Below are 25,335 nucleotides of genomic sequence, written 5' to 3' on the forward strand. Positions count from 1 at the left end.
TCCTGTATAGCTCCCTCCACACCCCTTCTCCCCCACACAGCAGGCGTCCCACCCCGCCACTCGGTGCCTGCATATGCAAATTACCCCACTATCTTTGTCAGGTTAATTTGTATTTAACAAGTATTTACCAAGTGCCTACTATGTGCAAAGGTTTGCGAATCCAACGTGAACAGATTTGATAATATTGCTGACAAAAGTCTTGAGTCTCATTTTACGGATCCAAGTGCAGGATTTTTCAATCAGGCGCGCTGGATGGAAGGCATTTCCCTGCAAGGATCTCTTTCTGCGCCCGAGACCTCAGCCACTCTGGCCTTCAGGCGGTGAGACCAGGAGGCTCACACGAGCCGGCCCCAGCTCGCAGCCCCCACGACCACCGCTCTCCTCCTGGCAGAGCGGAAAGGCTTTTCGCGACCCGTAGCCCCGCAGCTGCGCCCAGCTTCCGGCCCAGGTGTACCAGCCCAGACCAGCCCCCCCGCGTCCGCGCGCCAGGCTCAAGGCCGTTCCCACCTCGGGGGCTGGCGCGCAGGGATGGGGTCGGGGGTTGGGGTCGGGGGCGACACACGGGAACTGCACACCGCGCAGCGCACGCGCGCGCCCGGCCCCGCCCCTCCCCACGTCGCCTCGAGGGGGCGAGACGGGCGGGCGCGCGCGTCACCGTGACGTCACGCGCGCACACCGAGGCGCTCGCCGATTGGCGGCCGAGGCCGGCGTTCCCCCAGCGCCGCGCGCGCCTCCCTCCCAGATTTCCCGCCAGCAGGCGCCGCGCGGTGGATGCGGTCCCTGCGGTCGCTCGCACCGATAGGAGCGGTTGGGCCTCGCCGTCTGTCGCCATGTCGCGGCAGAGCACGCTGTTCAGCTTCTTCCCCAAGTCCCCGGGGGGGATGAATAATGCCAACAAGGCCCCGGCCAAGGCCTCAGGTGGAGGAGACGCCGCCGCCGCCGCCGCCGCCGCCGGCGGGGCCTCCCCTTCCCCCGGCGAGGATGTGGCCCGGAGCGAGGTCGGGCCTGGGCGCTCCGCGTCGTCGCCCGAGGCGAGGAACCTCAACGGAGGGCTGCGGAGGTCGACGACTCCTGCGGTTTCCTCCAGGTAGAGGCGTGTGGGGGTGGGGCTCGGCGGCCAGACCGCGGAGCTCGGGGAAGCGGGGGGCTCGCTTTGGGGACCTGGGGGTGTGTGTGTGTGTGTGTGCGCGCGGCCGGGCCCCGGGCTCGGAGGAGGAGGTGGGGCTGCACCCTTGGCTTGGAAGTGTGTCGGGGCTGAGCGTGGAGCTTCGGGAGTGTGTGTAGAGTGTAAACAAGGTCGGAGGAAATGGGCTGCAGGAGGAAGGGGCTGGGGGGAGGGGAGGCGGCCGAGCTGGAAGGAAGAGGTTGGGGGTCTGGGGGGAGGAGAGCAGTGCTGGCTGCACGGGACGCGGGGAGAATGGAGAGAGATGGGAACCTCGGGGGTCGGTGGCAGAGGGGGAAGAGCTTTGTTTGCATGCTCCTTTTCGGGGTGCATGCATACCCAGCACCTGGCGGGAGGTGGTGCTCGCCCGAGGCCGGGGAGGCGTGGCGGGGGAAAAGGAGTGCCTGCGGGATGGGGAACGTGGGAGCGGGGAGGAGGCTTCTTCCCCTTCAGAAACTGGGGTAACAATGAATCGGGGCTCCAGCAGGCGTTCGGGGAACTCAACTTTATGTTTGGATATGAGGCTCCGATGCCAAGACGCTGCGGGGGCGATGGGCCCTCGGCCTGTTTTTTTGTTTTTTGTTTTGAGTTTTTGTGTTGTGCCGTGGGAGTTCGGAGTTGGGTGCATCTCCAGCTGAGAGCGCGGAGGTGTGTCCCACCGCAGAACCAGGGGCCCTGATTGGGCCCGGTGAGTTATGGGGACGGGGTTGGGGGAGCAGCAAGTGCTGGGATCCGCCTGGGTTATCCCGTAGGTAGGTAGCATATACACCAAAGCAAGTGAAACGTTGAGAATCTATTAATTAAAAAACTTTTAAATCCTCACCTTAGGATATTTTGTAATTGCTTTACAGAGAGAGTGAAAGGGAGGGGAGGAGGGAGGGAGAGAAACATCTGTGAGAAAGAGAGAGACGCTGGCTGGTCGCCGCCTGCGCGCACCTTAAGCTGGGCGGGAGCGAACCTGCAACCCAGGTACCTGCCCGAGACCAGGAATCACGCCCTTGACCTTTGGGTGCGCAGGCAGATGTCTGACACTGAACAACATGGGCGAGGGTGAGAATCTTTTTTTTTTAAGATACATTTTTATTGATTTGAGAGAGGGAGGGAGAGGGAGAGATAGAAACATCAATGATGTGAGAGAATCATTGATAGACTGCCTCCAGCCCGCCCCCTACTGGGGATCGAGCCCACAACCGGGACATGTGCTCTGACTGGGAATTGAACTGTGACCTGGTTCATAGGTCGATGCTCAATCACTGGGCCACACTGGCCAGGCTAATATTTATTAATTTAACCCCCCCCCCCCATTACTATTTATCTCCACCTCTACCCACCCGATAAGTCGAAGAAAATGTTATATGGTATCCCATGGGAGGACGGGATACCATATAATATTTTCGGAGTTGAGAAAGTCCATAAATACTTGATCTGGCCCTGGGCAGCCATGTACCGGCGGGATTGTGGGGGCAGCCTGCCTGGAAGTGTCCTGTTTTCTGGGCATTTCAGTGCTGTCCCAGGGTTTGGCTGCCCTTTTGTCAGAGTAGAGGGTGATATTTTGAAAAGCTCACATTTACTATATCCCAGGTGTTGTTTTAGGCATAAAGTGTAATGGTAGCTATTTGAAAGTAAGAAACAGGTTCAGGGGATATAAAGTGTCAACATAAACACTTAAATCTGTAGATAATTTTTGTGAGTTTATTTAAAAAAAAAAAAAACTATCCATAATTGCCAGGAAGCAAAATCTCAGTTGATTGAATAATAATGCTCCAGAGAAGGGCAATTTTGCACCTTATTTTATACTTTGCAATTAAGCACATGGGTTACATGAAATCCATTGGTGAAAAATTAGGGAGATGGGAGAAAGCAAAGTGGGAAAACCTGTGGGATTGGATAAAAAACAAAATGACAGACACCTACTTCTTTTACATAGGTGGGTATAGAATAGTTAACAGTCAACAATTAACTCAAGCCTGGCTGAAGTGGCTCAGTAGTTGAGTGTCGACCATGCAGACCATGCAACAAGAGGTCGTTGGTTAGATTCCCAGTGGATTTTGGGCTCCATCTCAAGCAGGGGATGTGCAGAATGCAGCAATCGATGGTGCTTTTTTCATTGATGTTTATCTCCCTTTCTCTCTAAGTCAATAAAAACATATTAAAAAAACCCCCAAAACACACACAATTAACTCAATAACAATGAGGGTTTGTGGTCTCTACCGAATGGTGCCTGTGCTTTGGGTCTGGAAAAAGAAAATTACTTTGACATTCAAAGGAATGTTATTGTAAATGAAAAAAAACAAAAACAAAACACAAACCCACAGTAGAAGACTTAGTTAAGCTAAAGATTGACCATTATTGGAAGATACAGGCCTAGGACATGACTATCCACCATAAACTGCTTTTAGTTAAAAAAAAAAAAAATTCTAATTTCAGATCATCCTTTGTGGTTACTTGAGGTCTCTGAGTTTGCAAGACTGCCATACAGGCCTTCTCTGAGAACTCCAAGATCCAAGAATTGATTAGTGGTTCTGAGTAGTTGATTTGAAATGTCCTCTAAGTTTTTAATGTTCTACAGCTTTTTCCATAGTCCAAGTGTAATTATAGTGTTGCCCTCATTTAAGCAACTTTTTTTTTTTTAAAGCTACATTTTTAAAAAATATATTTTTATTGATTTTTTACAGAGAGAAAGGGAGAGAGATAGCTAGAAACGTCAATGAGAGAGAAACATCGGCCAGCTGCCTCCTGCACACCCCCTACTGGGGATGTGCCCGCAACCAATGTACATGCCCTTGACCGGAATCTAACCTGGGACCTTTCAGTCTGCAGACCGAGGCTCTACCACTGAGCCAAACCAGTTTCGGCCGAGCCTGATTATTTTTGAGAAATAGCAGACATAAAAACTAGAAGTTACTCATCTGTACAGGAAATTTACATTTATAAAGGAAATCTCCATTTGTAAGGATATTCTCCTTTGTGTATCAGTAAGAAGGATGACTAAATTGTAAGACTGTTACTGGAGAAGGTGTGACTTAAATCTGCATGACAACCTTACCCTTGCTAACTGTTCTTTTCCTGGTAACCTTCCTTAACCGCCTCTCCATCTTTCTTTTGTCTGTAACTGCAGGTGGTATTTAAGGTGGTGACTTGGGCTGTCCCTGGGAGTTACTGAGTTTTCCTTAGTATCTCCCATGAATACAGGAGGTCTGCATGTTTAAAAAAATGTATATATATTTTATTGATTTTTTACAGAGAGGAAGGGAGAGAGAGAGAGAGAGAGAGCGAGCCAGAAACGTCGATGAGAGAACATCAACCAGCTGCCTCTTGCACACCCCCTACTGGGGATGTGCCCGCAACCAATGTACATGCCCTTGACTAGAATCAAACCTGGGACCTTTCAGTCTGCAGATGCTCTACCACTGAGCCAAACCGGTTTCGGCAAGTTCTGCATGTTAATAGTCTTTTGTTTGCCTTTCTCTTGTTGATCTTTTATTACTGAAGATTTTAGCCAAGAACTCAGAAGGGTAGAAGGGAAAAATATTTTTTCCTTCTCTACAGTTTACTTGAACATGAATCCATTCCTGCATACATTTATTGTATGGTTGTGCTTTATGTATTGTGTAGGGAGCATATACTATTTTTCTTCAAATTATAGGAAAGTTTATTTAGAAAGTTATAGAAGTGAGCCACCTGGGCTGCACAGGCAGAAGAAGGGCCCTTGAAGCTTAGAGAGAGAAAGGCAAGGTGACACACCTGGGGGAAGAACAGGGGAAAGGGAAAGTTAGAAGACAGGGAGAGCCTATTTGTTTTTTGAGGTCTGACTTCAAATGTTAGTAAGGACCTCAGGAGACATTTAAAAGCATAAATAATGTGAAAACAGCATTATTTACACTTGACCTTCTACTATGGGGACCATTTCCACAGTATTTAAGAAAGATGCGCATTTGATACTAGATTTAAAAAAATTGTTTTTCTAAATACTGATCTTAGAGAGAAAGGGGAAAAAACAGATTTGTTATTCCGCTTAATTATGCACACATTGGTTGATTGTAGTATGTGCCCTGATTGGGGATCCAACCCGAAACCTTGGTATATTGGGATGATGCTCTCACCACTGAGCTACCTGGCTAGGGCAGCTTGTGGTTTTCTGATACTAGTGTGATAGGCCTCGTAGTTAAGTGGCTATCTGCCTAAGTGAAGGGAAAGCCTGTTTGACTTTGGGGAGGCCTGTAAACAAACCGTTCCTCACAGTGAGGCATAGTGATAAAGGTCTTTGTCTCCTATTAATTAATAGATATATTAGTAAGGAAGAAGCTATGATAAGAACTTTGAATTGTGCAGACAGAGCTTCCTGTTTGAAGATGACCCATGCTTGGTGGCAATATTTAGAAAGTATAGGTAGCTATAGATTTCTATAAATTGAGAAAAGAATATATGTACTTATAAAGGCCCTTGACAACTACTAGCTGAAGTTATGCTCCCGTGTCTTTGCACACATAGTGTGAAGAAAGGAACACATTTTCCTGATTGGGTCTGAATAAGGTGGCCTCAATTGACTACTGATCACTTTCTAAAATGTCTATAATATTAAAAAAATAAAAAGTTTAAAATATTGTTTGTAATGTACTTATTCTAGTAGTTATTCAGTGAACCTTTTATCAGGGTTTATCAGCATTGTGGCCTCTATCATTGAGAGGCTGTAGTCTGTTAGTTAGATTCTTCTCTTTTCTCTCCCCTTGCTCCTTTCCCTTTTGCAGGAAGCTTTTAGGGCTAAATCAGTTTTTGTGAAGATTAAATTGTTGTGCTTCTGTAAGCATTTTGCACTCTATATTTTGGGCACTTATCTGTTGACTTTTCCCCCATAAAACTAGATTTTTAGTAGCAGGTGGTCAGTAGTGACTGGTAGGTAGCTTTTGTAGTGTTTGGGATATAGAGGAGCTTATCTAAAGAGCACAAGCAAAGTCTAATGAGGTAATCCTATATAATAAAAGGCTAATATGAAAATCTACCGAAAGGCAGAATCAAGGGTCACTATGACATGCACTGACCACCAGGGAGCAGACACTCAATGCAGGAACTGCCCCCTGGTGGCCAGTGTACTTCCACAGGGGGAGTGCTGCTTAGCTGGAAGCCAGGCTCACGGCTGGCAAGCATAGCTGCAGTGCCAACAGATTGCAAGAGGGTGTAGGCCAGGCTGAGGGACCGCCCCCCCCCCCGACCCCCAGTGCACGAATGTTGTGAACCAGGCCTCTAGTCTATACTAATAAAATGGCAATATGCTAATTATACTGGGAGACCTTCTGGACAAAGCCATGGTGGTAGGGCCAAGGCAGAGGCAGTTAGCGGCCATCAGGCCAGCAGGGGGTGCAGTTGGGGGTGAGGCAGGCAGGCAGGTGAGAGGTTAGGAGCCAGGGGTGCCGAATTGTGAGAGGACTAAACTGGCAGTCCAACATCCCCCAAGGGGTCCCAGATTGGAGAGTGCAGGCTGCTGGGCTGAGGGACCCTCTGCCTCCCCATGTGCACAAATTTCGTGCACTGGGCCACTGGCAGTTAATATAATTAGGAAATTACATAGTGGGTATGTTTGGCATTTTATTAATACTGGAGCCACTTCCTGACATATACCATATTGGAGTAAGTATAGGTATGATTTGTAATTTGGAGAGCAATATGTACATCGAGTCTAAATCTTTTTCTTGCCATCAACATTCTACCAAAGATTCTTTGAAAATTTTTCATCTTAATAGCAAAATTCATTATACTTATGTTTGGCTTATGTCTTATGTATTGTGACATTGCTTATTGTTTAAAATATACTTGATCATTTGATTTTGAAAAATCATTTAGTCTAGAATGTCTATGCTTGAATGTTAATGCCAGAATACTTCAGAGGACTCTTAATATCTTCCTTGGAATTGTTTATTCATGGGTAATTAATTCCCTTGGATGAAACTTAACCAAATATTAATCAAGTTATGTATTTCCTTTTGGCAACAGTTCTTGTGACTTCTCACCAGGTGATTTGGTTTGGGCCAAGATGGAGGGTTATCCCTGGTGGCCTTGCCTGGTTTACAACCACCCTTTTGATGGAACATTCATCCGTGAGAAAGGGAAGTCTGCCCGAGTTCATGTACAGTTTTTTGATGACAGCCCAACAAGGGGATGGGTTAGCAGAAGGCTATTAAAGCCATATACAGGTAAGAGAGTCACTCTGAAGAGTGAGAGTGACTGTGTGTGTGTCTGTGTGTGTGTATAAGTGTAAGTAAGAGAATGACAGAGCCCACAGATGTGAAGTGTCAGCATCTCCTATACAATGAATATGAGTGATGGGGCAAAGATTTTAGCATGGGAAAAGGATTAAGATGCATCAGGTTTTCAACTAGTTGGTGTGTGGAATGGAATACTTATGTCCTTTAAGTGACTTACAGTAGTATCATGCCCCCCCTCCCCCTTAAATATATTTTTATTGATTTCAGAGAGGGGGACATCAATGATGAGAATTATTGATGGGCTGCTTCCTGCACACCCCCTACTGCCCTGACTGGGGATAGAACTGTGACCTCCTGGTTCATAGGTCAGCACTCAACCACTGAGCCACACTGGCTGAGCATATTATGCCCATAAAGTAGGGGTGTCGAACTCAATCAGAGAAGGGGCCAAAATCTAAAATCCAGCCTAAATCGCGGGCCGAATGGTTTACTGAACAGTCATAAACTGTCATTGTGATGGAAACGCAGCAGAGTGCAGTGATGACAGCGCGGTGCGGGCCACATTGCAAGGCCTGGCGGGACGGATTTGGCCCACGGGCCTTGTGTTTGACACATGTGCCTTAAAGGAAAGATGATATCATAATCAAATCTTAAGCTTTGGACCAAAATATCAAATTCAGATATGAAAATGGTAAATTAAACAATATCTTAAAGCAGTGTTTCCCAAACTTTTGACATATGTGTACCCCTTCTATAATTTTCATAACGCTGAGTACCCCCTGTACTCATGAGAACATAGAGTTAGGTGCAGCTAAGCACAGTGCAGTGCATATCCCCACCAAACTCCGGTGCAACGCGTACTCCCACCAAACTCTTCCCATACCTCTTGGGGTACGCGTGCCACACTTTGAGAAACACTGTCTTAAAGTATGAAAAAGAAAGGCAATGTAATCAGGATACATAGCATATAGATGAACGGCATTCTCTAGCACAAATGGAATGTATGCTTTCCTGGCCTTCAAAATCCTCACTTACGCCCTGGCTGGGTAGCTCAGTTGGTTAGACCAAGGTCCTGATACACAAAAGTTGCTGGTTTGATCCCCAGTCAGGGCACATACAAGAAAGAAATAAGCAATGTACATATATATATGCATGTATATATATATATGGAACAACAAGTCAGTGTTTCTCTCTCTTACCCTCTCCCCCCCTTCCTTTCTTCCTCCACTTCCTCTCTCTGTCTCAAAAAAAAAAAAAAAGTTAAAAAAAAATCATCACCATTGAATTGAGCACATCTGAGTTCACTTTCATATCAAACTTCTGGAATTTGAACTTTCTTTTCTCAGCTCAGCCATATTTCACAGGTATCAGCAGACTACAAGTGTGTAGCTTCACTTGGGTTAGTTTTGTGCATCCTGTCAAATCTCTTGAATTACATATGCATGCATAGTATGATTGCATAACACAGTGTACACTCAAGCATCGAACCTAAACAAGTCTTTTTTTTTTTTTTTTAATATATTTTATTGATTTTGTACAGAGAGGAAGGGAGAGAGATAGAAACATGGATGAGAGAGAGTCATCGATCAGCTGCCTCTTGCACACCCCCTACTGGGGATATGCCCGCAACCAAGATACATGCCCTTGACCGGAATCGAACCCGGGACCCTTCAGTCCCCAAGCCGACACTCCATCCATTGAGCCAAACCGGTCTCGGCTAAACAAGTCTTTATCCTCAGATTTTCCAAGCTAGGACTTTTTTTTTTTTTTTTTTTTTTTTTTTTTTAAATATATTAATTGATTTTTTTACAGAGAGGAAAGTGAAAGAGATAGAAACATCGATGACAGAGAAACATTGGTCAGCTGCCTCCTGCACAGCCCTCACTGGGGATGTGCCCGCAACCAAGGTATATGCCCTTGACTGGAATCGTACCTGGGACCTTTTAGTCGCAGGCTGATGTTCTATCCACTGAGCCAAACTGGTTTTGGCAGGACTTTTTTTTAAGAGAGAGAAAGAGAGAGACAGAAACATTGATGTGAGAGAGACATCGATCAGTTGCCTTGCACATGCCCCAACAGGGATTAAACTTGCAATCTGGGTATGCACCCCATTTGGGAATCAAACTCACCTTTGGTGTACGGGACGATACTCCAACCAACTGAATCATACTTGCTATGGCCAGCCTAGGACATTTTTGAACTCATTGTTGTGGAATCAGAAGAGACAAGAAAATTAAATAAGGCCCAACAATTTGGGCAGCTTGTAAGTTGCAAGACCATATCTTCCCTAAGCAAGGACACGAGAGCAAATGGTTTGTACCCTTCTTTCTAACCAGAAAATGCATAGCTTGAATCACACTGGCCTAGGAAAATAGAGAACAAAGACTCAAGGCCATTTGTATCAGTTAAACCCAAGGACAGATGAAGTTGGGGAACAAATAAATAAATAAAAAAAAACACCATTAAAGCCAGAGAGATCTAAGATAAAGTGAAACAGTAAAATAGATCAAACTATTATCCAAAACACTACAATATACTCATTTTGATGCATCAACATATTAAAAATGCATCTGGAAAGTTGATGAATAGTCTACTGAAAGTCTTCCCTAAGATTCTTGCCTGCAGAAAAAAAAAAAAAAAAAAAAGCCTTCAAGGGCAAAGACTTAATGTGGGCTCACACAAGAGCACACCTGTGGCCCTTCCCAGGCATGAACTTTTTCTAAGGGTCCCCATAAGACACGTAGCCAGGGAGCAGTGGGCAGCAGCAGCTTGACTTGGGGCTAACCCCTTGATCCTGTCTTCAAGACCTCCTTTTGTCTGACTTCTTCCCATTGAGCTAAAGCAGAAAATTTAGTCTTTTCCACTAATTTGCTGTACCATCTTGGTCAATGAAGTAATTTCTTAAAAAAATATTTTTAATTGACTTTTAGAGAAAGGAAGGGAGAGAGAGTAACACCAATGTCAGAGAGAAACATCAATCAGTGTCTTCCCATATGCACCCGAACCTGAAACCTGGGTATATGCCCTGACCTGGAATCAAGCCTGCCATCTTTTGGTGTATGGGAGGCGCCCCAACCAACTGAGCCACAGTGGCCAAGGCCAAAGTGATTTATTTTTGATACTGTTTACTCATACAGAATGAGTGAGTTGGACTCTTACGTTGAATGAGGTCCTTTTCCAGGAGTAATTGTGAGATTCTAAACACAGCTTTGGCAAATGAATTTAGAGAGGTGAGGGGTGAGTACAACTGCAATAGGCACACTGAGGAAAGTTTAGAGCCTCTACAAATGAATTTGATTGTTGCAATTTGTAGCTTTGGTGCAGCTTTTTAGAGAAATGGGAAATCATTATTTTAGGCAGCCCATAAAAGTTGCTAAATCCATGAAAATTTAGGATGTCCTATTATTTTTAGTATACAGAAAGAAATTGGGATCTCTTTAATTTAGATTCACGTTTGTTTTTAAATTATAGTTATATTTGGGCAGGAGAAAACAGACATTCCTAGTTATGATTCCTAGAAAAGAACCAAGTAATTTTGTACCATTAACCTTTTTGCTCAGTTAATATTACAGTTTTAAAAATTAAAGTTTATTGATTTCAGAGAGAAGGGAGAGGGAAAAGATGGAAACATCATTGATGAGAGAGAATCACTGATAGGCTGCCTCCTGCATGCCCCCACACTGGGGACCACGCCTGCAACCTGGGCATGTGTCCTGATCAGGAATCGAACCTTGATCTCCTGGTTCATAGGTTGATACTCAACCACTGAGCCATGCCGGCTGGGCAGGGTAAACTTATTTTTAATTATCATAACTTCATTTAACATGTGTAGTCTTTGCCTTCCTGAAGTAATTTTTAAAAAAAGTCTCAAAACAAACCCCTTTACAACTCATACCTCACCTGAAGAGGTATGCCTTACCAGTTTGCTTAGGCTATAGTCCCAGGTCATTAGAATAGCGACTTCGTAGTCCTGGGTGATACAAGTGCAAGGAAGTAAAATAGGTAATTTCAGTTTCACTGGTAGTTTTACCCTGAAAATAACTTCCTTGTGGGCTTTATTGATCTAGTTTTATTAATGAAAATAATGGTATAGCAAAAGTTATACTTGATTATTGTTATTCTTGTTCATTTGGGCAGGTGTTATAGGTTGAACCAACTAGCCAACAATTCTTATTAATATATATTTTTAGGTTCAAAATCAAAGGAAGCCCAGAAAGGAGGTCATTTTTACAGTTCAAAGCCTGAAATACTCAGAGCAATGCAGCGTGCAGATGAAGCCTTGAATAAAGATAAGATTAAGAGACTTGAATTGGCAGTGTGTGATGAGCCCTCAGAACCAGAGGAGGAGGAAATGGAGGTGAGACATTGCAGTTATTTCTGCTAGGAGAATGATGGAAAAGGGTGGCATATTAAAGTGACATTCTCTTGTTTTACTTCTGCATATACTTTAGTACTCACGGACACATACTTCTATACTTCCCTGGATTGTAGGGTAAGTTAGATTACATAGAGTCTCTGCAGCCTAACACCCCATTTTATTAATGTCCTCAACCCTGCTGGAAGACACATGCTATAAGAGGTGGTAATAAGTAGAGAGCTAGGGCCAGTAAGGACAAAGTAATTAAATTGGTCAGAATGTCCAATAATAAGCTTAGAAAATTCATTATCCATTTATATGCTCTAATACTTTTTGTTGTATAAGGATAGAGGTTGAGTAACTTTGAAGTATAACCTTGGTTTCAAATGTTAATGGTTACTATTTGATGGAATTAAATCCTGTTAAGAAAATGAACAAGTGATTTGTTAATTTAAAACAATTAACTTGTTTATTTAAAACATTTTCTAATTTAGTAAATTAATGATGTATGTGTTTAAAAGAGATGCATCTATAAGCTTGATTTTTGTTTTATTCTGTTTTATAGATGAGGGTATATGTGAATTAACATAATGAGTATTTTAAGAGAAATGAAAGAAAAGTTTTTAATTTTGAGGTTGAGACCAGGGGATCATAACATTAATCAGGTTTAGAACTTGATGGATAGTAACTACAGAGATCCCATAAGTAGATAGATGTGCTTTGCCTAAGATTCTGTTGGTTTGTGGAAGATTAAGGGTCCTAAAATCAGTGTAGATTACTTATTGCTTAATTATACTAAAGAATATATAAAAGGGGCCCAGTTAGTTGGAGTGTCATCCTGTACACTAAAAGGTTGTGGGTTCAATTCTCAGTTGGTACATACCTAGGTTGTTTTTTTTTGTTTTTTTCTTTTTTAAATATATTTTTATTGACTTCAGAGAGAGAGAGAATCATTAATTGGCTGTCTCCTGCATGCTCCCTATTGGGGATCAAGTCCACTACCTGAGCATGTGCCCTGACTGGGTATTGAACCATGACCTCCTGGTTCATAGGTTGATGCTTAATCACTGAGCAACACTGGCTGGCTAGGTTGTAGGTTTGATTCCCAATAGGGGTGTTTAAGGGAGGCAGATCAATAGATGTTTCTCTACCCCTTATCTGGACATACCCTTGGGTTGAAAAATAATTGGTATATAAAATGGTAAACAAACTATATAATTATCTGTAGAAGAGATAACCCTGGAAGATAAAACAGGGAGACTTAAAGATTTTATTTCTGTAGCTATGACTAATGAATACATCAATTACTAGAAGCCCGATGCACAAAGATTCGTGCGAGAATGGGCCTTCCTTCCCCTCGCTGCATGCACTGCCTTTGCTCAGGCCCAGAGCAGCTGGGGTAGTGCGGAATGCCTGCCTCGCATGCCCGCGCGCCCCCCCCCCCCCCCCCCCGTACTCCCACCCCTCCTTTGGTGCCTGTGTATGCAAATTAACCTGTCATCTTTGTTGGGTTTATTTGCATAGTCACTCCTGATTGGCTAGTGGGCACCACAAAGGTATGGTCAATTAGCATGTTACTCTTTTATTGGGTAGATGGGCATTTGTGATATATATGGTCATGCTTCATCACCATTGTATAGGATAGAACTGTCATGACAGAATTGCTTCATCTTGTAGTGTGATACCTGTTTTAATGTTAGGTGAAACAAATCCTTGAGAAAGAGAATGGTTTCTCATTTTACAAGGTTGGTTTTTGTGGAGAGCAGCTACAGCATTTGGACAGGTTCAAGCCTCAGACTGATGAGAGGGCATGGTCCTCTTATGGCAAAGCCACATGTAAATCCCAGCTTGAGCACAATTAAGCTTTACCTTAAGGTCCGACCCTGTGATCCTAGGTGGCTGAGGGATGTAGGCTGTGGGAGGTGCAGCAAGTGCTACCAAAACAAAGTTTGATAGAGTTCAGAGAAGTACAATAACTTGAAAGAAAATCATTGTAAACATCTTGACTTACTTGTTTTGCTTTGTGTGATCTGACTGTAAAATGCTTACAGGCTGTGTCACTGTTTACTCATCCAGGCACAGTGATCCACCTGGCCCCAACTAATATATTCTCTTGTCCGTTTTCTTTAATCCTTCGCTGACCACGCTGGATGCGGTTCATGTGGCGCATGGCTCTGCCACAGGTTTTTCTCTTGGTATATGAGTGGTAGCCCAGTAGTATTGTACTTTTCCAAATTTGCTTTGTTTTTACATGTTCTTTCCTTGCCTTCCAGGTGGGTACAACTTATGCATCAGATAAGAATGAAGAAGATAATGAAATTGAGAGCGAAGAGGAAGTGCGGCCTAAGGTGCAAGGATCTAGGCGAAGTAGCCGCCAAATTAAAAAACGGAGAGTCATATCAGACTCTGAGAGTGACATCGGTGGTTCCGATGTGGAATTCAAGCCAGATGCCAAGGAAGAAGGAAGCAGTGATGAAGCAAGCAGTGGAGTGGGGGATAGTGACAGCGAAGGCCTGCATAGCTTTGTCAAAGTTGCTCCAAAGCGGAAGAAAATGATGACTGGAAATGGCTCTCTCAAAAGGAAAACTTCAAGGAAGGAAATGCCCCCTGTCAGTAAACGAGCAACTGGCATTTCCTCAGAAACCAAGAATACCTTGTATGCTTTCTCTGTCCCTCAAAATGCTGAACCCACAGCCCACATTAGTGGGAATGATAGTAGTCGCCCAAATGTTTGGTATCATGAAACTTTAGAATGGCTTAAAGAAGAGAAGAGAAGAGATATACACAGGAGGCGACCCGATCATCCAGATTTTGATGCATCTACACTCTACGTGCCTGAGGATTTTCTTAATTCCTGTACTCCTGGGATGAAGAAGTGGTGGCAGATTAAGTCTCAGAACTTTGATCTTGTCATATTTTATAAGGTGGGGAAGTTTTATGAGCTGTACCACATGGATGCTCTTACTGGAGTCAGTGAACTAGGGCTGGTATTCATGAAAGGCACCTGGGCCCATTCTGGTTTCCCTGAAATTGCATTTGGCCGATACTCAGATTCTCTGGTTCAGAAGGGCTATAAAGTGGCACGGGTGGAACAGACTGAGACCCCAGAAATGATGGAGGCAAGATGCCGAAAGATGGCACACATATCTAAGCATGATAGAGTGGTGAAGAGGGAGATTTGTAGGATCATTACTAAGGGTACACAGACGTACAGTGTGCTGGAAGGGGACCCTTCTGAGAACTATAGTAAGTATCTTCTTAGCCTTAAAGAAAAAGAGGAAGATACTTCTGGCCACACTCGAGTATATGGTGTATGCTTTGTTGATGCCTCACTGGGAAAGTTTTTCATAGGTCAGTTTTCAGATGATCGCCATTGCTCAAGGTTTAGGACTCTCGTGGCACATTATCCTCCGGTACAAGTCCTGTTTGAGAGAGGAAATCTCTCCACAGAAACCAAGATGATTCTGAAGGGTTCATTATCCTCTGCTCTTCAGGAAGGTCTGATATCAGGCTCCCAGTTTTGGGATGCAGCCAAAACTTTGAGAACTCTTCTTGAAGAAGGATATTTTAAAGAAAAGTTAAATGAGGACAGTGGGGTGGTGTTACCCCACGTGCTTAAAGGTATGACTTCAGAGTCTGATTCTATTGGGTTGACACCAGGAGAAAAAAGTGAATTGGCCCTCTCTGCTCTAGGTGGTTGTGTCTTCTACCTCAAAAAATGCCTTATTGATCAAGAGCTTTTATCAATGGCTAATTTTGAAGAATATATTCCCTTGGATTCTGACATGGTCAGTGCTACAAGACCTTGTGCTGCTTTTTCTAAAGCCAATCAACGAATGGTGCTAGATTCTGTGACATTAAACAACTTGGAGATTTTTCTGAATGGAACAAATGGTTCTACCGAAGGTACCCTACTAGAGAAGATTGATACTTGCCATACTCCTTTTGGTAAGCGGCTTCTAAAGCAGTGGCTGTGTGCTCCACTGTGTAACCCTTTTGCTATCAATGATCGTTTAGATGCTATTGAAGACCTAATGTTTGTGCCTGACAAAATCTCTGAGGTTGTAGATCTTTTAAAGAAGCTTCCAGACCTTGAGAGGTTATTGAGTAAAATTCATAATGTTGGGTCTCCCTTGAAGAGCCAGAACCACCCAGATAGCAGGGCTATAATGTATGAAGAAACTACATACAGCAAAAAAAAGATTATTGATTTCCTTTCTGCTCTGGAAGGATTCAAAGTAATATGTAAAATTATAGAGACTATGGAAGAAGTCATTGATGACTTTAAGTCTAAAATTCTTAAGCAGGTCATTACTCTGCAGACGAAAAATCCTGAAGGTCATTTTCCCGATTTAACTGTAGAACTGAACCGATGGGATACAGCCTTTGACCATGAAAAGGCTAGAAAGACTGGAGTGATTACTCCAAAAGTAGGATTTGACACTGATTATGATCAAGCTCTTGCCGACATAAAAGAAAATGAACAGAGCCTCTTGGAATACTTGGAGAAACAGCGCAGTCGAATTGGCTGTAGAACCATAGTCTATTGGGGAATTGGTAGAAACCGTTACCAGTTGGAAATTCCTGAGAATTTCATCACCCATAATTTGCCAGAAGAATATGAGTTGAAATCAACCAAGAAGGGCTGTAAACGATACTGGACCAAAACTATTGAGAAGAAGTTGGCTAATCTGATAAATGCGGAAGAACGGAGAGACGCATCATTGAAGGACTGCATGCAAAGACTATTCTATAACTTTGATAAAAATTACAAGAATTGGCAGGCTGCTGTAGAATGCATCGCAGTGTTGGGTAAGATTTTCAATAAGCTTACTTCCAAGGCTTTGGTTAGTAAATTCCTGTGTTCCAGTTGTGCATTAAAATTTAAGTCCATTGGAGAGTCCCCATTGATGCATATCCCTAACACACAAGGTTATTTATATTTTGACAAGTATAAAATATACTTGCCTCCTCACTAGACAAAATGAATAGGCTTGACCATAGTCATGTAAGTTGGTCACTGGAAACTTACTAGTAGCCTTCTGGCCTTAGTTCAGTCTTAAAAAGATTTTTTAAAATGTGTGTGAATCCTCATCTGAGGATATTTTTCCACTGATTTTTAGTTTTTAGAGAGAATGAAAGGAAGGAAGGGAGGGAGAAAAAACAGATTTGAGAGAGACACCTTGATTGGTTGGCTACCCACATGCCCTCACTGGGAATTGGAACCTAGACCATTCTGGTGCACAGGCCTAAGCTTTAACCCTTGAGCAACACTGGCCAGGTTTGAGACAGTTTACATTGATTTTTTAGTTTTTCATGAATACCGTTTTTAATCTCATATTTTTTGTTGTGTTAATTTAAAACTATCCCTAACCCATCACTTAATTTTTTTCATGACTTTTGCATTTTTTGTATTTCAATGAATCCTGACATGCCTTTTCAAAAGACTTTAATCTTCCCTTTTTCTTGGCGCAAATTGTCATTTTTCTTTCCTACAGTTAATTTCTAAAAGCACTATTTTATAATCTTTTAGCTTCATAAATTTTTCTTTGTATTTCATGGCCAACTTATTTGAGTACGTGACAAACTACTGTTTTATAGTTTAGGGTTTTATTTTTTTTTGTGTTTGAAAAATATAGCTACCAGTTTACCTAAATTTGTAGCATAATTGTGATCTGAAGCCAACTGTCAGGAATAGAATAGTATATTTTTGTATTGTGCCACATTTTTTTCCTCAAGCCAATACAGTTGAAAGTTTGTTGGGCATTATTAAAATTCTTCCTTTCCCTAACCCATGTGGTTCAGCTGGTTGCAGTGTTTGTTCTGTGCACTGAAGGATCATGGATGGGAGGCAATCTATTAATGTTTGTTTCTCTCCCTCTCCCTCCCATTCTCTAAAAATCAACTAAAAGAAAAATCCTCCCTCGGCACAGGTGTTCAAAATTGGTTGTACATATGTCAGAATGTTCTGCTTCTCCCTAAAAGTGATAATTTAGCTTCAGAATTATAAAGTCCATAATGAAACCACATACTATAACACTTAGGCTAATGACTCATGAACAGTTAATGAAAGCACTGTATTGTGCAGTTAGTGATAATGATGTCACTACTGTTTATCTAAACTGGAAGGAAGTAGAACACACCACCCACACTGAAAAAGCATTTTTGGAAGACATTTTATAGAAGTTGGCTGATTATCAAGAAACCTCAAAAATGATGAACCTCACTCTCTCTCTCTCTAACAGATGTCTTATTGTGCTTGGCTAACTATAGTCGAGGGGGTGATGGTCCTATGTGTCGTCCAGTAGTTCTATTACCAAAAGAAGACACTCCTATCTTCTTAGACCTTAAAGGGTCCCGCCATCCCTGCATTACGAAGACTTTTTTTGGAGATGACTTTATTCCTAATGACATTCTAATAGGCTGTGAGGAGAAAGAGGAAGAAAATGGCAAAGCTTCTTGTGTGCTTGTTACTGGACCTAACATGGGAGGCAAGTCTACACTCATGAGACAGGTAAAATGACTTCAGGTTTTGATACAGAAAGTTACTTGTAACAGTTTAAAAATGAATGTATTACATATTTAGGCCATCCTTTTCCAAATAGCACATGAATTACATAGGATTCAATTAGTGATTTAAGGAATCAAAGGGAAATTCTTGCTATAAAATTGAGAATTGTCTTTTTCTCATGAATCAAATGTCACTATCTGCCTGATGTTAAGGGGAGAATATATTAAAAATGCAAGGGAGATTTTAGGCCATGATTTCTTTATAAATTTTTTATTTGAATTAATTTCCCCTGAAGGTAGATGCATATAATGAATGAAAATTATGCAAATGTTTCAGGAAAGCCCTTTATTATTTAGACTTATAGAAATTCTTACAAAAGAACAGTGACAGACTTATTCAGACAGAAAACCAAATAAAATTTGTGACATAGTAACTCTTGGGAACTGTTTTTAGGGAAGACAAATATATTTTTGTTTTTATACCTGGGATTGGCCTATGTGATAATTTACGTTTTTAATGGGTTGTAGAAAAAATGAGTATGTGACTAAGACATTGAGCCCTTGACAGAAATGTTTGTTGACCCTCCTGCTCTCCTGTACTATATTATACTTTTGTTCACTAGGTTTGCTAACTAGAGAGAGACATACAGTGTAGTATAGTGGTTTTCAACATTAAAAAAATGTGGACAATTTGGATACCCATGGTACTCTCTCTGTTGTTCAGATTTTAGTGTCTGTTGCCAGAGCACTTTATTTTTAATAAGAAAAATCAAATCATAGAGTTGAACAAAAATATACAGGGAGGATTCCATCATCTGAAATGAATGAATTTGGTTTGGAATTGGTTCTAGGCATCAGAGTTGAGAATCAACTAGTGTTGTGGGTTAATATACAAAAGCTCTGAAATTTAAAAGTCAGGCCCCTAAGCCTTTTGCCTTCTAAGTGTCACTTTTCCTACTTAGGATTTTGAAGATTTTTTTTTAATAGTGTTTTTATACATGCTTCTTAGCAAAGATTAATGTTCAGCTTGGCTTATTGTCTTTTGTGTATATGGATAGGTTTCTCTATATGCCTGTCTATCTTACGGTATTCTTTAAACCAGTTGTAAAACACCTTTTCCTCCCTCATTCACAGGCCGGCCTATTAGCTATAGTCGCCCAGATGGGCTGTTACGTTCCTGCTGACGTGTGCAGGCTTACACCAATCGATAGAGTGTTTACTAGACTTGGTGCCTCAGACAGAATAATGTCAGGTGAGGTGTTGTTTTCTGTGTAAGGCTTTGTTATCTGATGTTTTGTTTTATATTTTTTTGGTGTTATGTGAAACAAACTGCTCCATTTCTTGAGATTTACCTGGACAGCTCATGATACATTTGAATAATACGAATCTAAAAGATGAATTATTGCCGAAACCAGTTTGGCTCAGTGGATAGAGCGTCGGCTTGGGGACTGAAGGGCCCCGGGTTCAGTTCCGGTCAAGGGCATGTACCTTGGTTGCGGGCATATCCCCAGTAGGGGGTGTGCAAGAGGCAGCTGATTGATGACTCTCATCGATGTTTCTAGCTCTCTCTCTCTCCCTTCCTCTCTGTACAAAATCAATAAAATATATTTTTAAAAAAAAGATGAATTATCTTGAAATGATCACCCATTTGTGACTTTTTCCCCCTCAAGGTGAAAGTACATTTTTTGTTGAATTGAGTGAAACTGCCAGTATACTTACACATGCAACAGCACATTCTCTGGTACTGGTGGATGAATTAGGTAAGTCATTAAAATTTCCATTTGAAAGCAATCTTTAAAACAAATTAATTTTAAAAAAGTATTAATGGACTCACCTTTGTACCATAGACACACATTATTAAATTTTTAAATCCTATTCAAATTTAGTTGCTGTAATACTGGGATAATGAGGCTATTTAAGGAGAACAGGAAGCTTGTGAAGACCTGTGATACTTGAGTAGTATAACTCCCCAAGGGCTAAGCTACCTATTTGGCTAAACAGGGCCTAAATAAGAAAACTTTTAACTGATCTTTTTTTTTGCATTACTTCATAATTTATGCTTATTTTACTTTCACAGGAAGAGGTACTGCAACATTTGATGGGACAGCAATAGCAAGTGCAGTTGTTAAAGAACTTGCTGAGAATATAAAGTGTCGTACATTGTTTTCTACCCACTATCATTCATTAGTTGAAGATTATTCTCAAAACGTTGCAGTGCGCTTAGGACACATGGTATGTGCAAACTGCTTATTCAGAAGTTGATTAGGTTTCTGAGAATCAAATTTGATATTTCCATTGCTAGCGTGTGAATGTAATATTTCTCATTTTTAGGCATGCATGGTAGAAAATGAATGTGAAGATCCCAGTCAAGAGACTATTACTTTCCTTTATAAATTCATTAAAGGAGCTTGTCCTAAAAGCTATGGCTTTAATGCAGCAAGGCTTGCTAATCTTCCAGAGGAAGTTATTCAAAAGGGACATAGAAAAGCAAGAGAATTTGAGAAGACAACTCATTCACTAAGATTATTTCGGTAATTATAATTGGATATAATTTTGCCATGCAGCTGACCTTATTAAAACAGAGGGATGGGTGGTGATGCAGTGTAGAAAATGTAAACTAAACTCCCTCCCTCTCTTTTTTTTTTTTTTTTTTTTTAATTTTAAGGGAAGTTTGCCTGGCTAGTGAAAGGTCAACTATAGATGCTGAAGCTGTCCATAAGTTGCTGACTTTGATTGAGGAATTATAGACTACATCAGAAGCTTTGAGGTGGCTTTTTTGACAAAGGTGGTAAATTCAGACAACATTATGATCTAATAAACTTTATTTTTTAAAAATGACCATTTTTCCATTTTCTTTCTAGGAAATTAAACCCTTTTAATTCTTACCTACCTTCTACATAATGGTTATTGAATACTTCACAATATATTAAGTCTAGATGTTATGGTACATGCATACACTTTCAGGCTGTTTATACCCACTGTCACCAATACACATAAATGGGGGAGGGAAGCTATGAAACTGTATAGGGCTGTATATATACTTGTCTCAGCTTAATGCAGGAAATTGTTTTAATTTCCAGCCAGTTGTCTAAACTGTTCAAAAAGAAAAAGAAAAAAAACCAAAACCTATGAACAGAGTTCAAATACAGGACTGTTTTGAAGAGACTTTCTAAAGTGTACTTTAAAACATAGTAGTTTTTACCTTTCACAAAACTGAGTTACAAGAATACTTTTGTTTTACAGTGCATCCCTTCCTAGGAAGTCTCATTAAAACACTCACTTTTCTAGGGGTGATTTTGAATGCTGCACAGGGAAGGGAAGGAAATAATAGTCTTAACTTTTCTTAAAGGATACCAGAAACATTGCTGGATATAATTTAAGATTAGTGTTTTCTCTTTCATAGAAAGAACGTACATACTGGGACATGAGTACAGTTACAGCAAGTCTAGGTGTGCTAACAAAACAGGGCACATTCAAGTACAATAAGATTTTGCTTGAAATTAAACAACAAACTACATGAGATTAAAGCATTAAAATCATATTTCTCAATCTGAATACATGTTAAAAAAAAATCAAAAGTAACGCAGAAGTGCTAGCTCACATTTTTTTACCATATTACAAAAAGCAATTGGTACCCATGTCCATAAAGGCAGCAACAAAGCTGCTTGTCTATTGAAGAGAGTACTACTGCAAATTGGACTGCATTCAATGCTAGTTGTAAAAACACCAGCTTTTTTTCAGAAGTTGGTATCTGTACAAAATTGCAGCTTTTTTCCCCCCACTTCTGTCCCTTCAAATGTCTTTACACAGTAATGCTAAAACACCCAGCTTTGAGATCCTGAGTCAATATATTGCCACTTTCTTTTTGGTAGCTTGAGCTTCATAGTGTCAGCTGACCTCATGTATCCATTTTTAATACAGTCTCTTCCTGTAGCATGGGCAAGTACTAAATCTTCTTCCAAAAATGTTTTAAGTTATGGTGTTAGAATGGCAGAACTTTTTCTTTTAAGGAAGGAATTCAGTTGTGCTGCAATGTATTAGATTCTATAGGTGGAGCAGAGTCATATAGTGTATCTGTATCATGTGTAGGCTCACCAGCTAATGTACAGGGATTAGACAGTGTTCCAGCACCACAGTCACAGAAAAACCTAAAGCAAAATGAAAACCAAAAAATTAGGAAGGGGGGAATAATTGGGTAACAGAATAGGCAAGAGGGGGAGGGAGGCATAATTGGGTTATAACAGGCAAGTTTGCTACATACCTATCATGTCTAATAAATTCTACATCATGTCCCTGATGGCACTTCTTAATGCAATTCACACATATGGCATTTCGATCTGTGGTGTTACAAGTGTGACATCTAGAAAGTAAAAACATTTTTCTTAAACGTGTTATTCAAAAGAACTTTTGTTTGTATATATTACCCTATGAGCTTTGGCTTACAAAAGGGACTAAAAATTTTTGTGGCTCTATCCAAAATAACTTTTGTTTGTATATGTTACCATATGAGCTTTGGCTTACAAAAGAGACTAAAAATTTTTGTGGCTCTATCCCACAGTTCTGTAGAGACTAAAATTAATTAAATGGATCTGCTCTGCTGAGGAAAACAATTATAGAAAATCTGTTGAAACTTGCCTATGAAGCACTACTGAAACAATTTTGGGGAGAGGAATCAACATCCATTCACACTTCAATGACTTGTGCTTTTTCTGATATTTATGGTCTAAAACAGGATCCTCCAATAGATTCATCATGGAACTCAATGTGAATTATGTGTTTCCACTGGTAAATACCCAATTTACTCTTGCCTTTACTCACACATTTAAAGGGGGGGAGGGAGGAAGAATCACCATTTCCCTCCTATTCTGGACCAACAAATAATTTTAGAAATATACCTGTAGAAGTCATGCATGGGATAGCTGGTATAACTTGATATTTTATATAAACATTGGCCTCTACTAACAGCCTTTTCTATGGCATCTTGATTGTTCATTATTTTGTTATCTGTAATAAAAAAAAAAAGTAAAATTCTAGAGGACAGATTTAATCTAAAAATATAGATTATAGGATTATTCTAATAAGTCAGAAGAGTTTTAACTAATGAATGTAGACTCCAACATACCTTTCATTGTCACATTAACACCAGATGCTAAAAATAAGCCTCCAAACCGGTTGTTAAAAATCTGATTGCCTTCTAATGTTGCAGTTGCATGATTTGTAATTTCAATACCTGAAGTAAAATTTAAACAGCGGATGCATCACTTTATCTAGTTTCTTAAAAGAAACTTAATTCTTAACTAGGGAATAAAGTACAAATGTTTATTTGAATCATTGATAGTAACATTTCCCATTGTTAATTATGGCATGATACAAGATGGTTCACCACTTACTACTTTTAATGACATTTAAAAATTTTGCTAAGATGGAACTAGATGGTTATTTGGATTATTAAAAGTAAATGCCCTGTCAGAATGGCTATCAACAAGTGCTGGTGAGGATGCAGAGAAAAAGGAACCTTTGTGCACTGCTGGTGGGAATGCAGACTGGTGCAACCACTGTGGAGAACAGTATAGAGTTCCCTCAAACTGAAAATGGAACTCCCATTTGACCTAGTAATCTCACTCCTAGGAATATATCTTAAAGAGACTAGAAATATCAATCAAAGGATATATGCACCCCTATGTTCATAGCAGCACAATTTGCAATAGCTAGGATTTGGAAACAGCCTAAGTGCCCATCAGCAGATGATTGGATCAAAAAACTGATATATCTACACATGGAATACTATGCTGCCATAAAAAAGGAATTATCATTTGCAGCAACCTGGTTGGAATTGGAGAACATTATGCTGAGTGAAATAAGCCAGTTATTGAAAGAAAAACACCACAGGATCTCACTCATTTATGGATAATAAGGAACATTATAAACTGATGAATAAAAAAGATAAGAGACAGTAAAGCAACAGACTGTCAAATTACAGTGGGGAGCATAGGGAGATATGGGGGAGATAAGAGATCAACCGAAGGACTTGTATGCATGCATATAAGCATAGCCAATGGGTGAAAACTCTGGGGGCGGGAGGATAGGAGTGGGGGATGGGAACTGGTAAGATATGTACACATATACTTTAATAAAAAAAGAAATGAAAGAAAAAAAAAGTGCTCTAGCAAAAAGTTAAAATATATATGCTATGCACTAGAAGCCTGGTGCATGAATTTGTGCACCAGGGGAACCCTTGGCCTGGCCTGCAGGATCGGGTCGAAACTGGCTCTCATCTGAGGGGTCGTGGATTGTGAGAGGGCTCCGGCCAGGCCAAGAGACCCCAGGAGGACTCCAGGGCGTGGCCAGCCTGTCTCACTCAGTCCCCATTGGCTGGACCCCAGCAGCAAGCTAACCTACCAGTTGGAGCATCTGCCCCTTGGGCTTAGTGCACATTATAGCCAGTGGTTGAGCGGCCTTAGCATATTACTCTTTGGTTGAATGGTTGACTGGACACTTAGCATATTAGGCTTTTATTAATAGGATGATACTTGGATTTAATTTACCAACATGAAAAAAAAAAAGTGTGAGGTCAGAGGGCTAGAATTTTTGTTTTCCTAATAGTACAAAGGCTGCATTTATCCTATACCAATTAATGTTTCATAATTACTACTGAACAGCAAAGAGCAGTATTTCTTACAGGTTTGTGGAAAAATCTAGAACTTGGATTAGGTACTCTCATTGTTAACAGACAGGCATTTTGCTACTTGGCACACTTAATTATTAAGCAAAATATACTAAAAACCAACCATTTTTAATGTTTAGGGAAAAAAAAAAAAAGCTACAGGTAACAGAAGAAAATACAGACCTGCAGCAAATCCATCAAATATTCTGTTTTTCCGTAAGACTGGATGACTATTAGTGCTGATGAGAACACCTGCTTGAGCATTCCTGAAAATATCATTTTCTTCAAGGAGACCTATAATAGCATATAACAAATTTTACTAGCCTTTTTGGTGACATTAAGGTTTCTTTTCTTTTTTTTTTTTTAGTTTCCTATTTAACTGCATTGTAAAATTCACAGGATTAATTTTTCAGCCAAAAGGAAAGTTCGTTAGTTATGGCAA

At 41.0% G+C, this 25,335-nt stretch overlaps 2 protein-coding genes and 1 long non-coding RNA gene across 8 annotated transcripts in view; 1 reads left to right on the top strand and 2 right to left on the bottom strand.

Annotated features, from left to right (window-relative positions):
- Positions 1-720: 720 nt before the first annotated feature.
- On the top strand, positions 721-21,333 carry MSH6 (mutS homolog 6). Of its 2 annotated transcripts, XM_036435251.2 has the most exons (10): positions 723-1,087; positions 7,151-7,350; positions 11,553-11,719; positions 13,993-16,531; positions 17,965-18,233; positions 19,364-19,481; positions 19,900-19,989; positions 20,307-20,461; positions 20,561-20,760; positions 20,895-21,333. In XM_036435251.2, the coding sequence occupies exons 1-10, from the start codon at positions 831-833 to the stop codon at positions 20,974-20,976; spliced, it is 4,077 nt and encodes a 1,358-aa protein (XP_036291144.1). In that variant the 5' UTR covers positions 723-830; the 3' UTR covers positions 20,977-21,333. The 2 variants fall into 2 exon arrangements, with proteins under 2 accessions (XP_045436673.1, XP_036291144.1); XM_045580717.1 differs by lacking the exon at positions 19,900-19,989 and having other exon boundaries at positions 721-1,087.
- LOC123652215 lies at positions 8,616-9,127 on the bottom strand. The gene is made up of 2 exons (XR_006741415.1): positions 9,086-9,127; positions 8,616-8,850 (listed from the first exon to the last, which is right to left on the bottom strand). It is a non-coding gene; the product is annotated as an uncharacterized LOC123652215 (long non-coding RNA).
- Positions 21,334-22,008: 675 nt separating the features above from the next.
- Positions 22,009-25,335, bottom strand: part of FBXO11 (F-box protein 11) — an 85,892-nt gene continuing 82,565 nt past the window's right edge. For 4 of the 5 annotated variants that reach the window (XM_036435254.2, XM_045580718.1, XM_045580719.1 and 1 more), the window contains exons 19-23: positions 25,077-25,187; positions 23,352-23,459; positions 23,125-23,233; positions 22,491-22,589; positions 22,009-22,377 (exon numbers count right to left, since the gene is read on the bottom strand). In XM_036435254.2, the coding sequence (XP_036291147.1) occupies positions 22,248-22,377; positions 22,491-22,589; positions 23,125-23,233; positions 23,352-23,459; positions 25,077-25,187 (557 nt within the window). In that variant the 3' untranslated portion in view covers positions 22,009-22,247. The remainder of the gene's footprint in view (positions 22,378-22,490; positions 22,590-23,124; positions 23,234-23,351; positions 23,460-25,076; positions 25,188-25,335) is intronic. The other variant, XM_036435255.2, reaches the window with a different exon arrangement.

The sequence above is a fragment of the Pipistrellus kuhlii genome, unplaced genomic scaffold (genome assembly GCF_014108245.1).
Source record: "Pipistrellus kuhlii isolate mPipKuh1 unplaced genomic scaffold, mPipKuh1.p scaffold_m20_p_13, whole genome shotgun sequence".
Taxonomy (NCBI): domain Eukaryota; kingdom Metazoa; phylum Chordata; class Mammalia; order Chiroptera; family Vespertilionidae; genus Pipistrellus; species Pipistrellus kuhlii.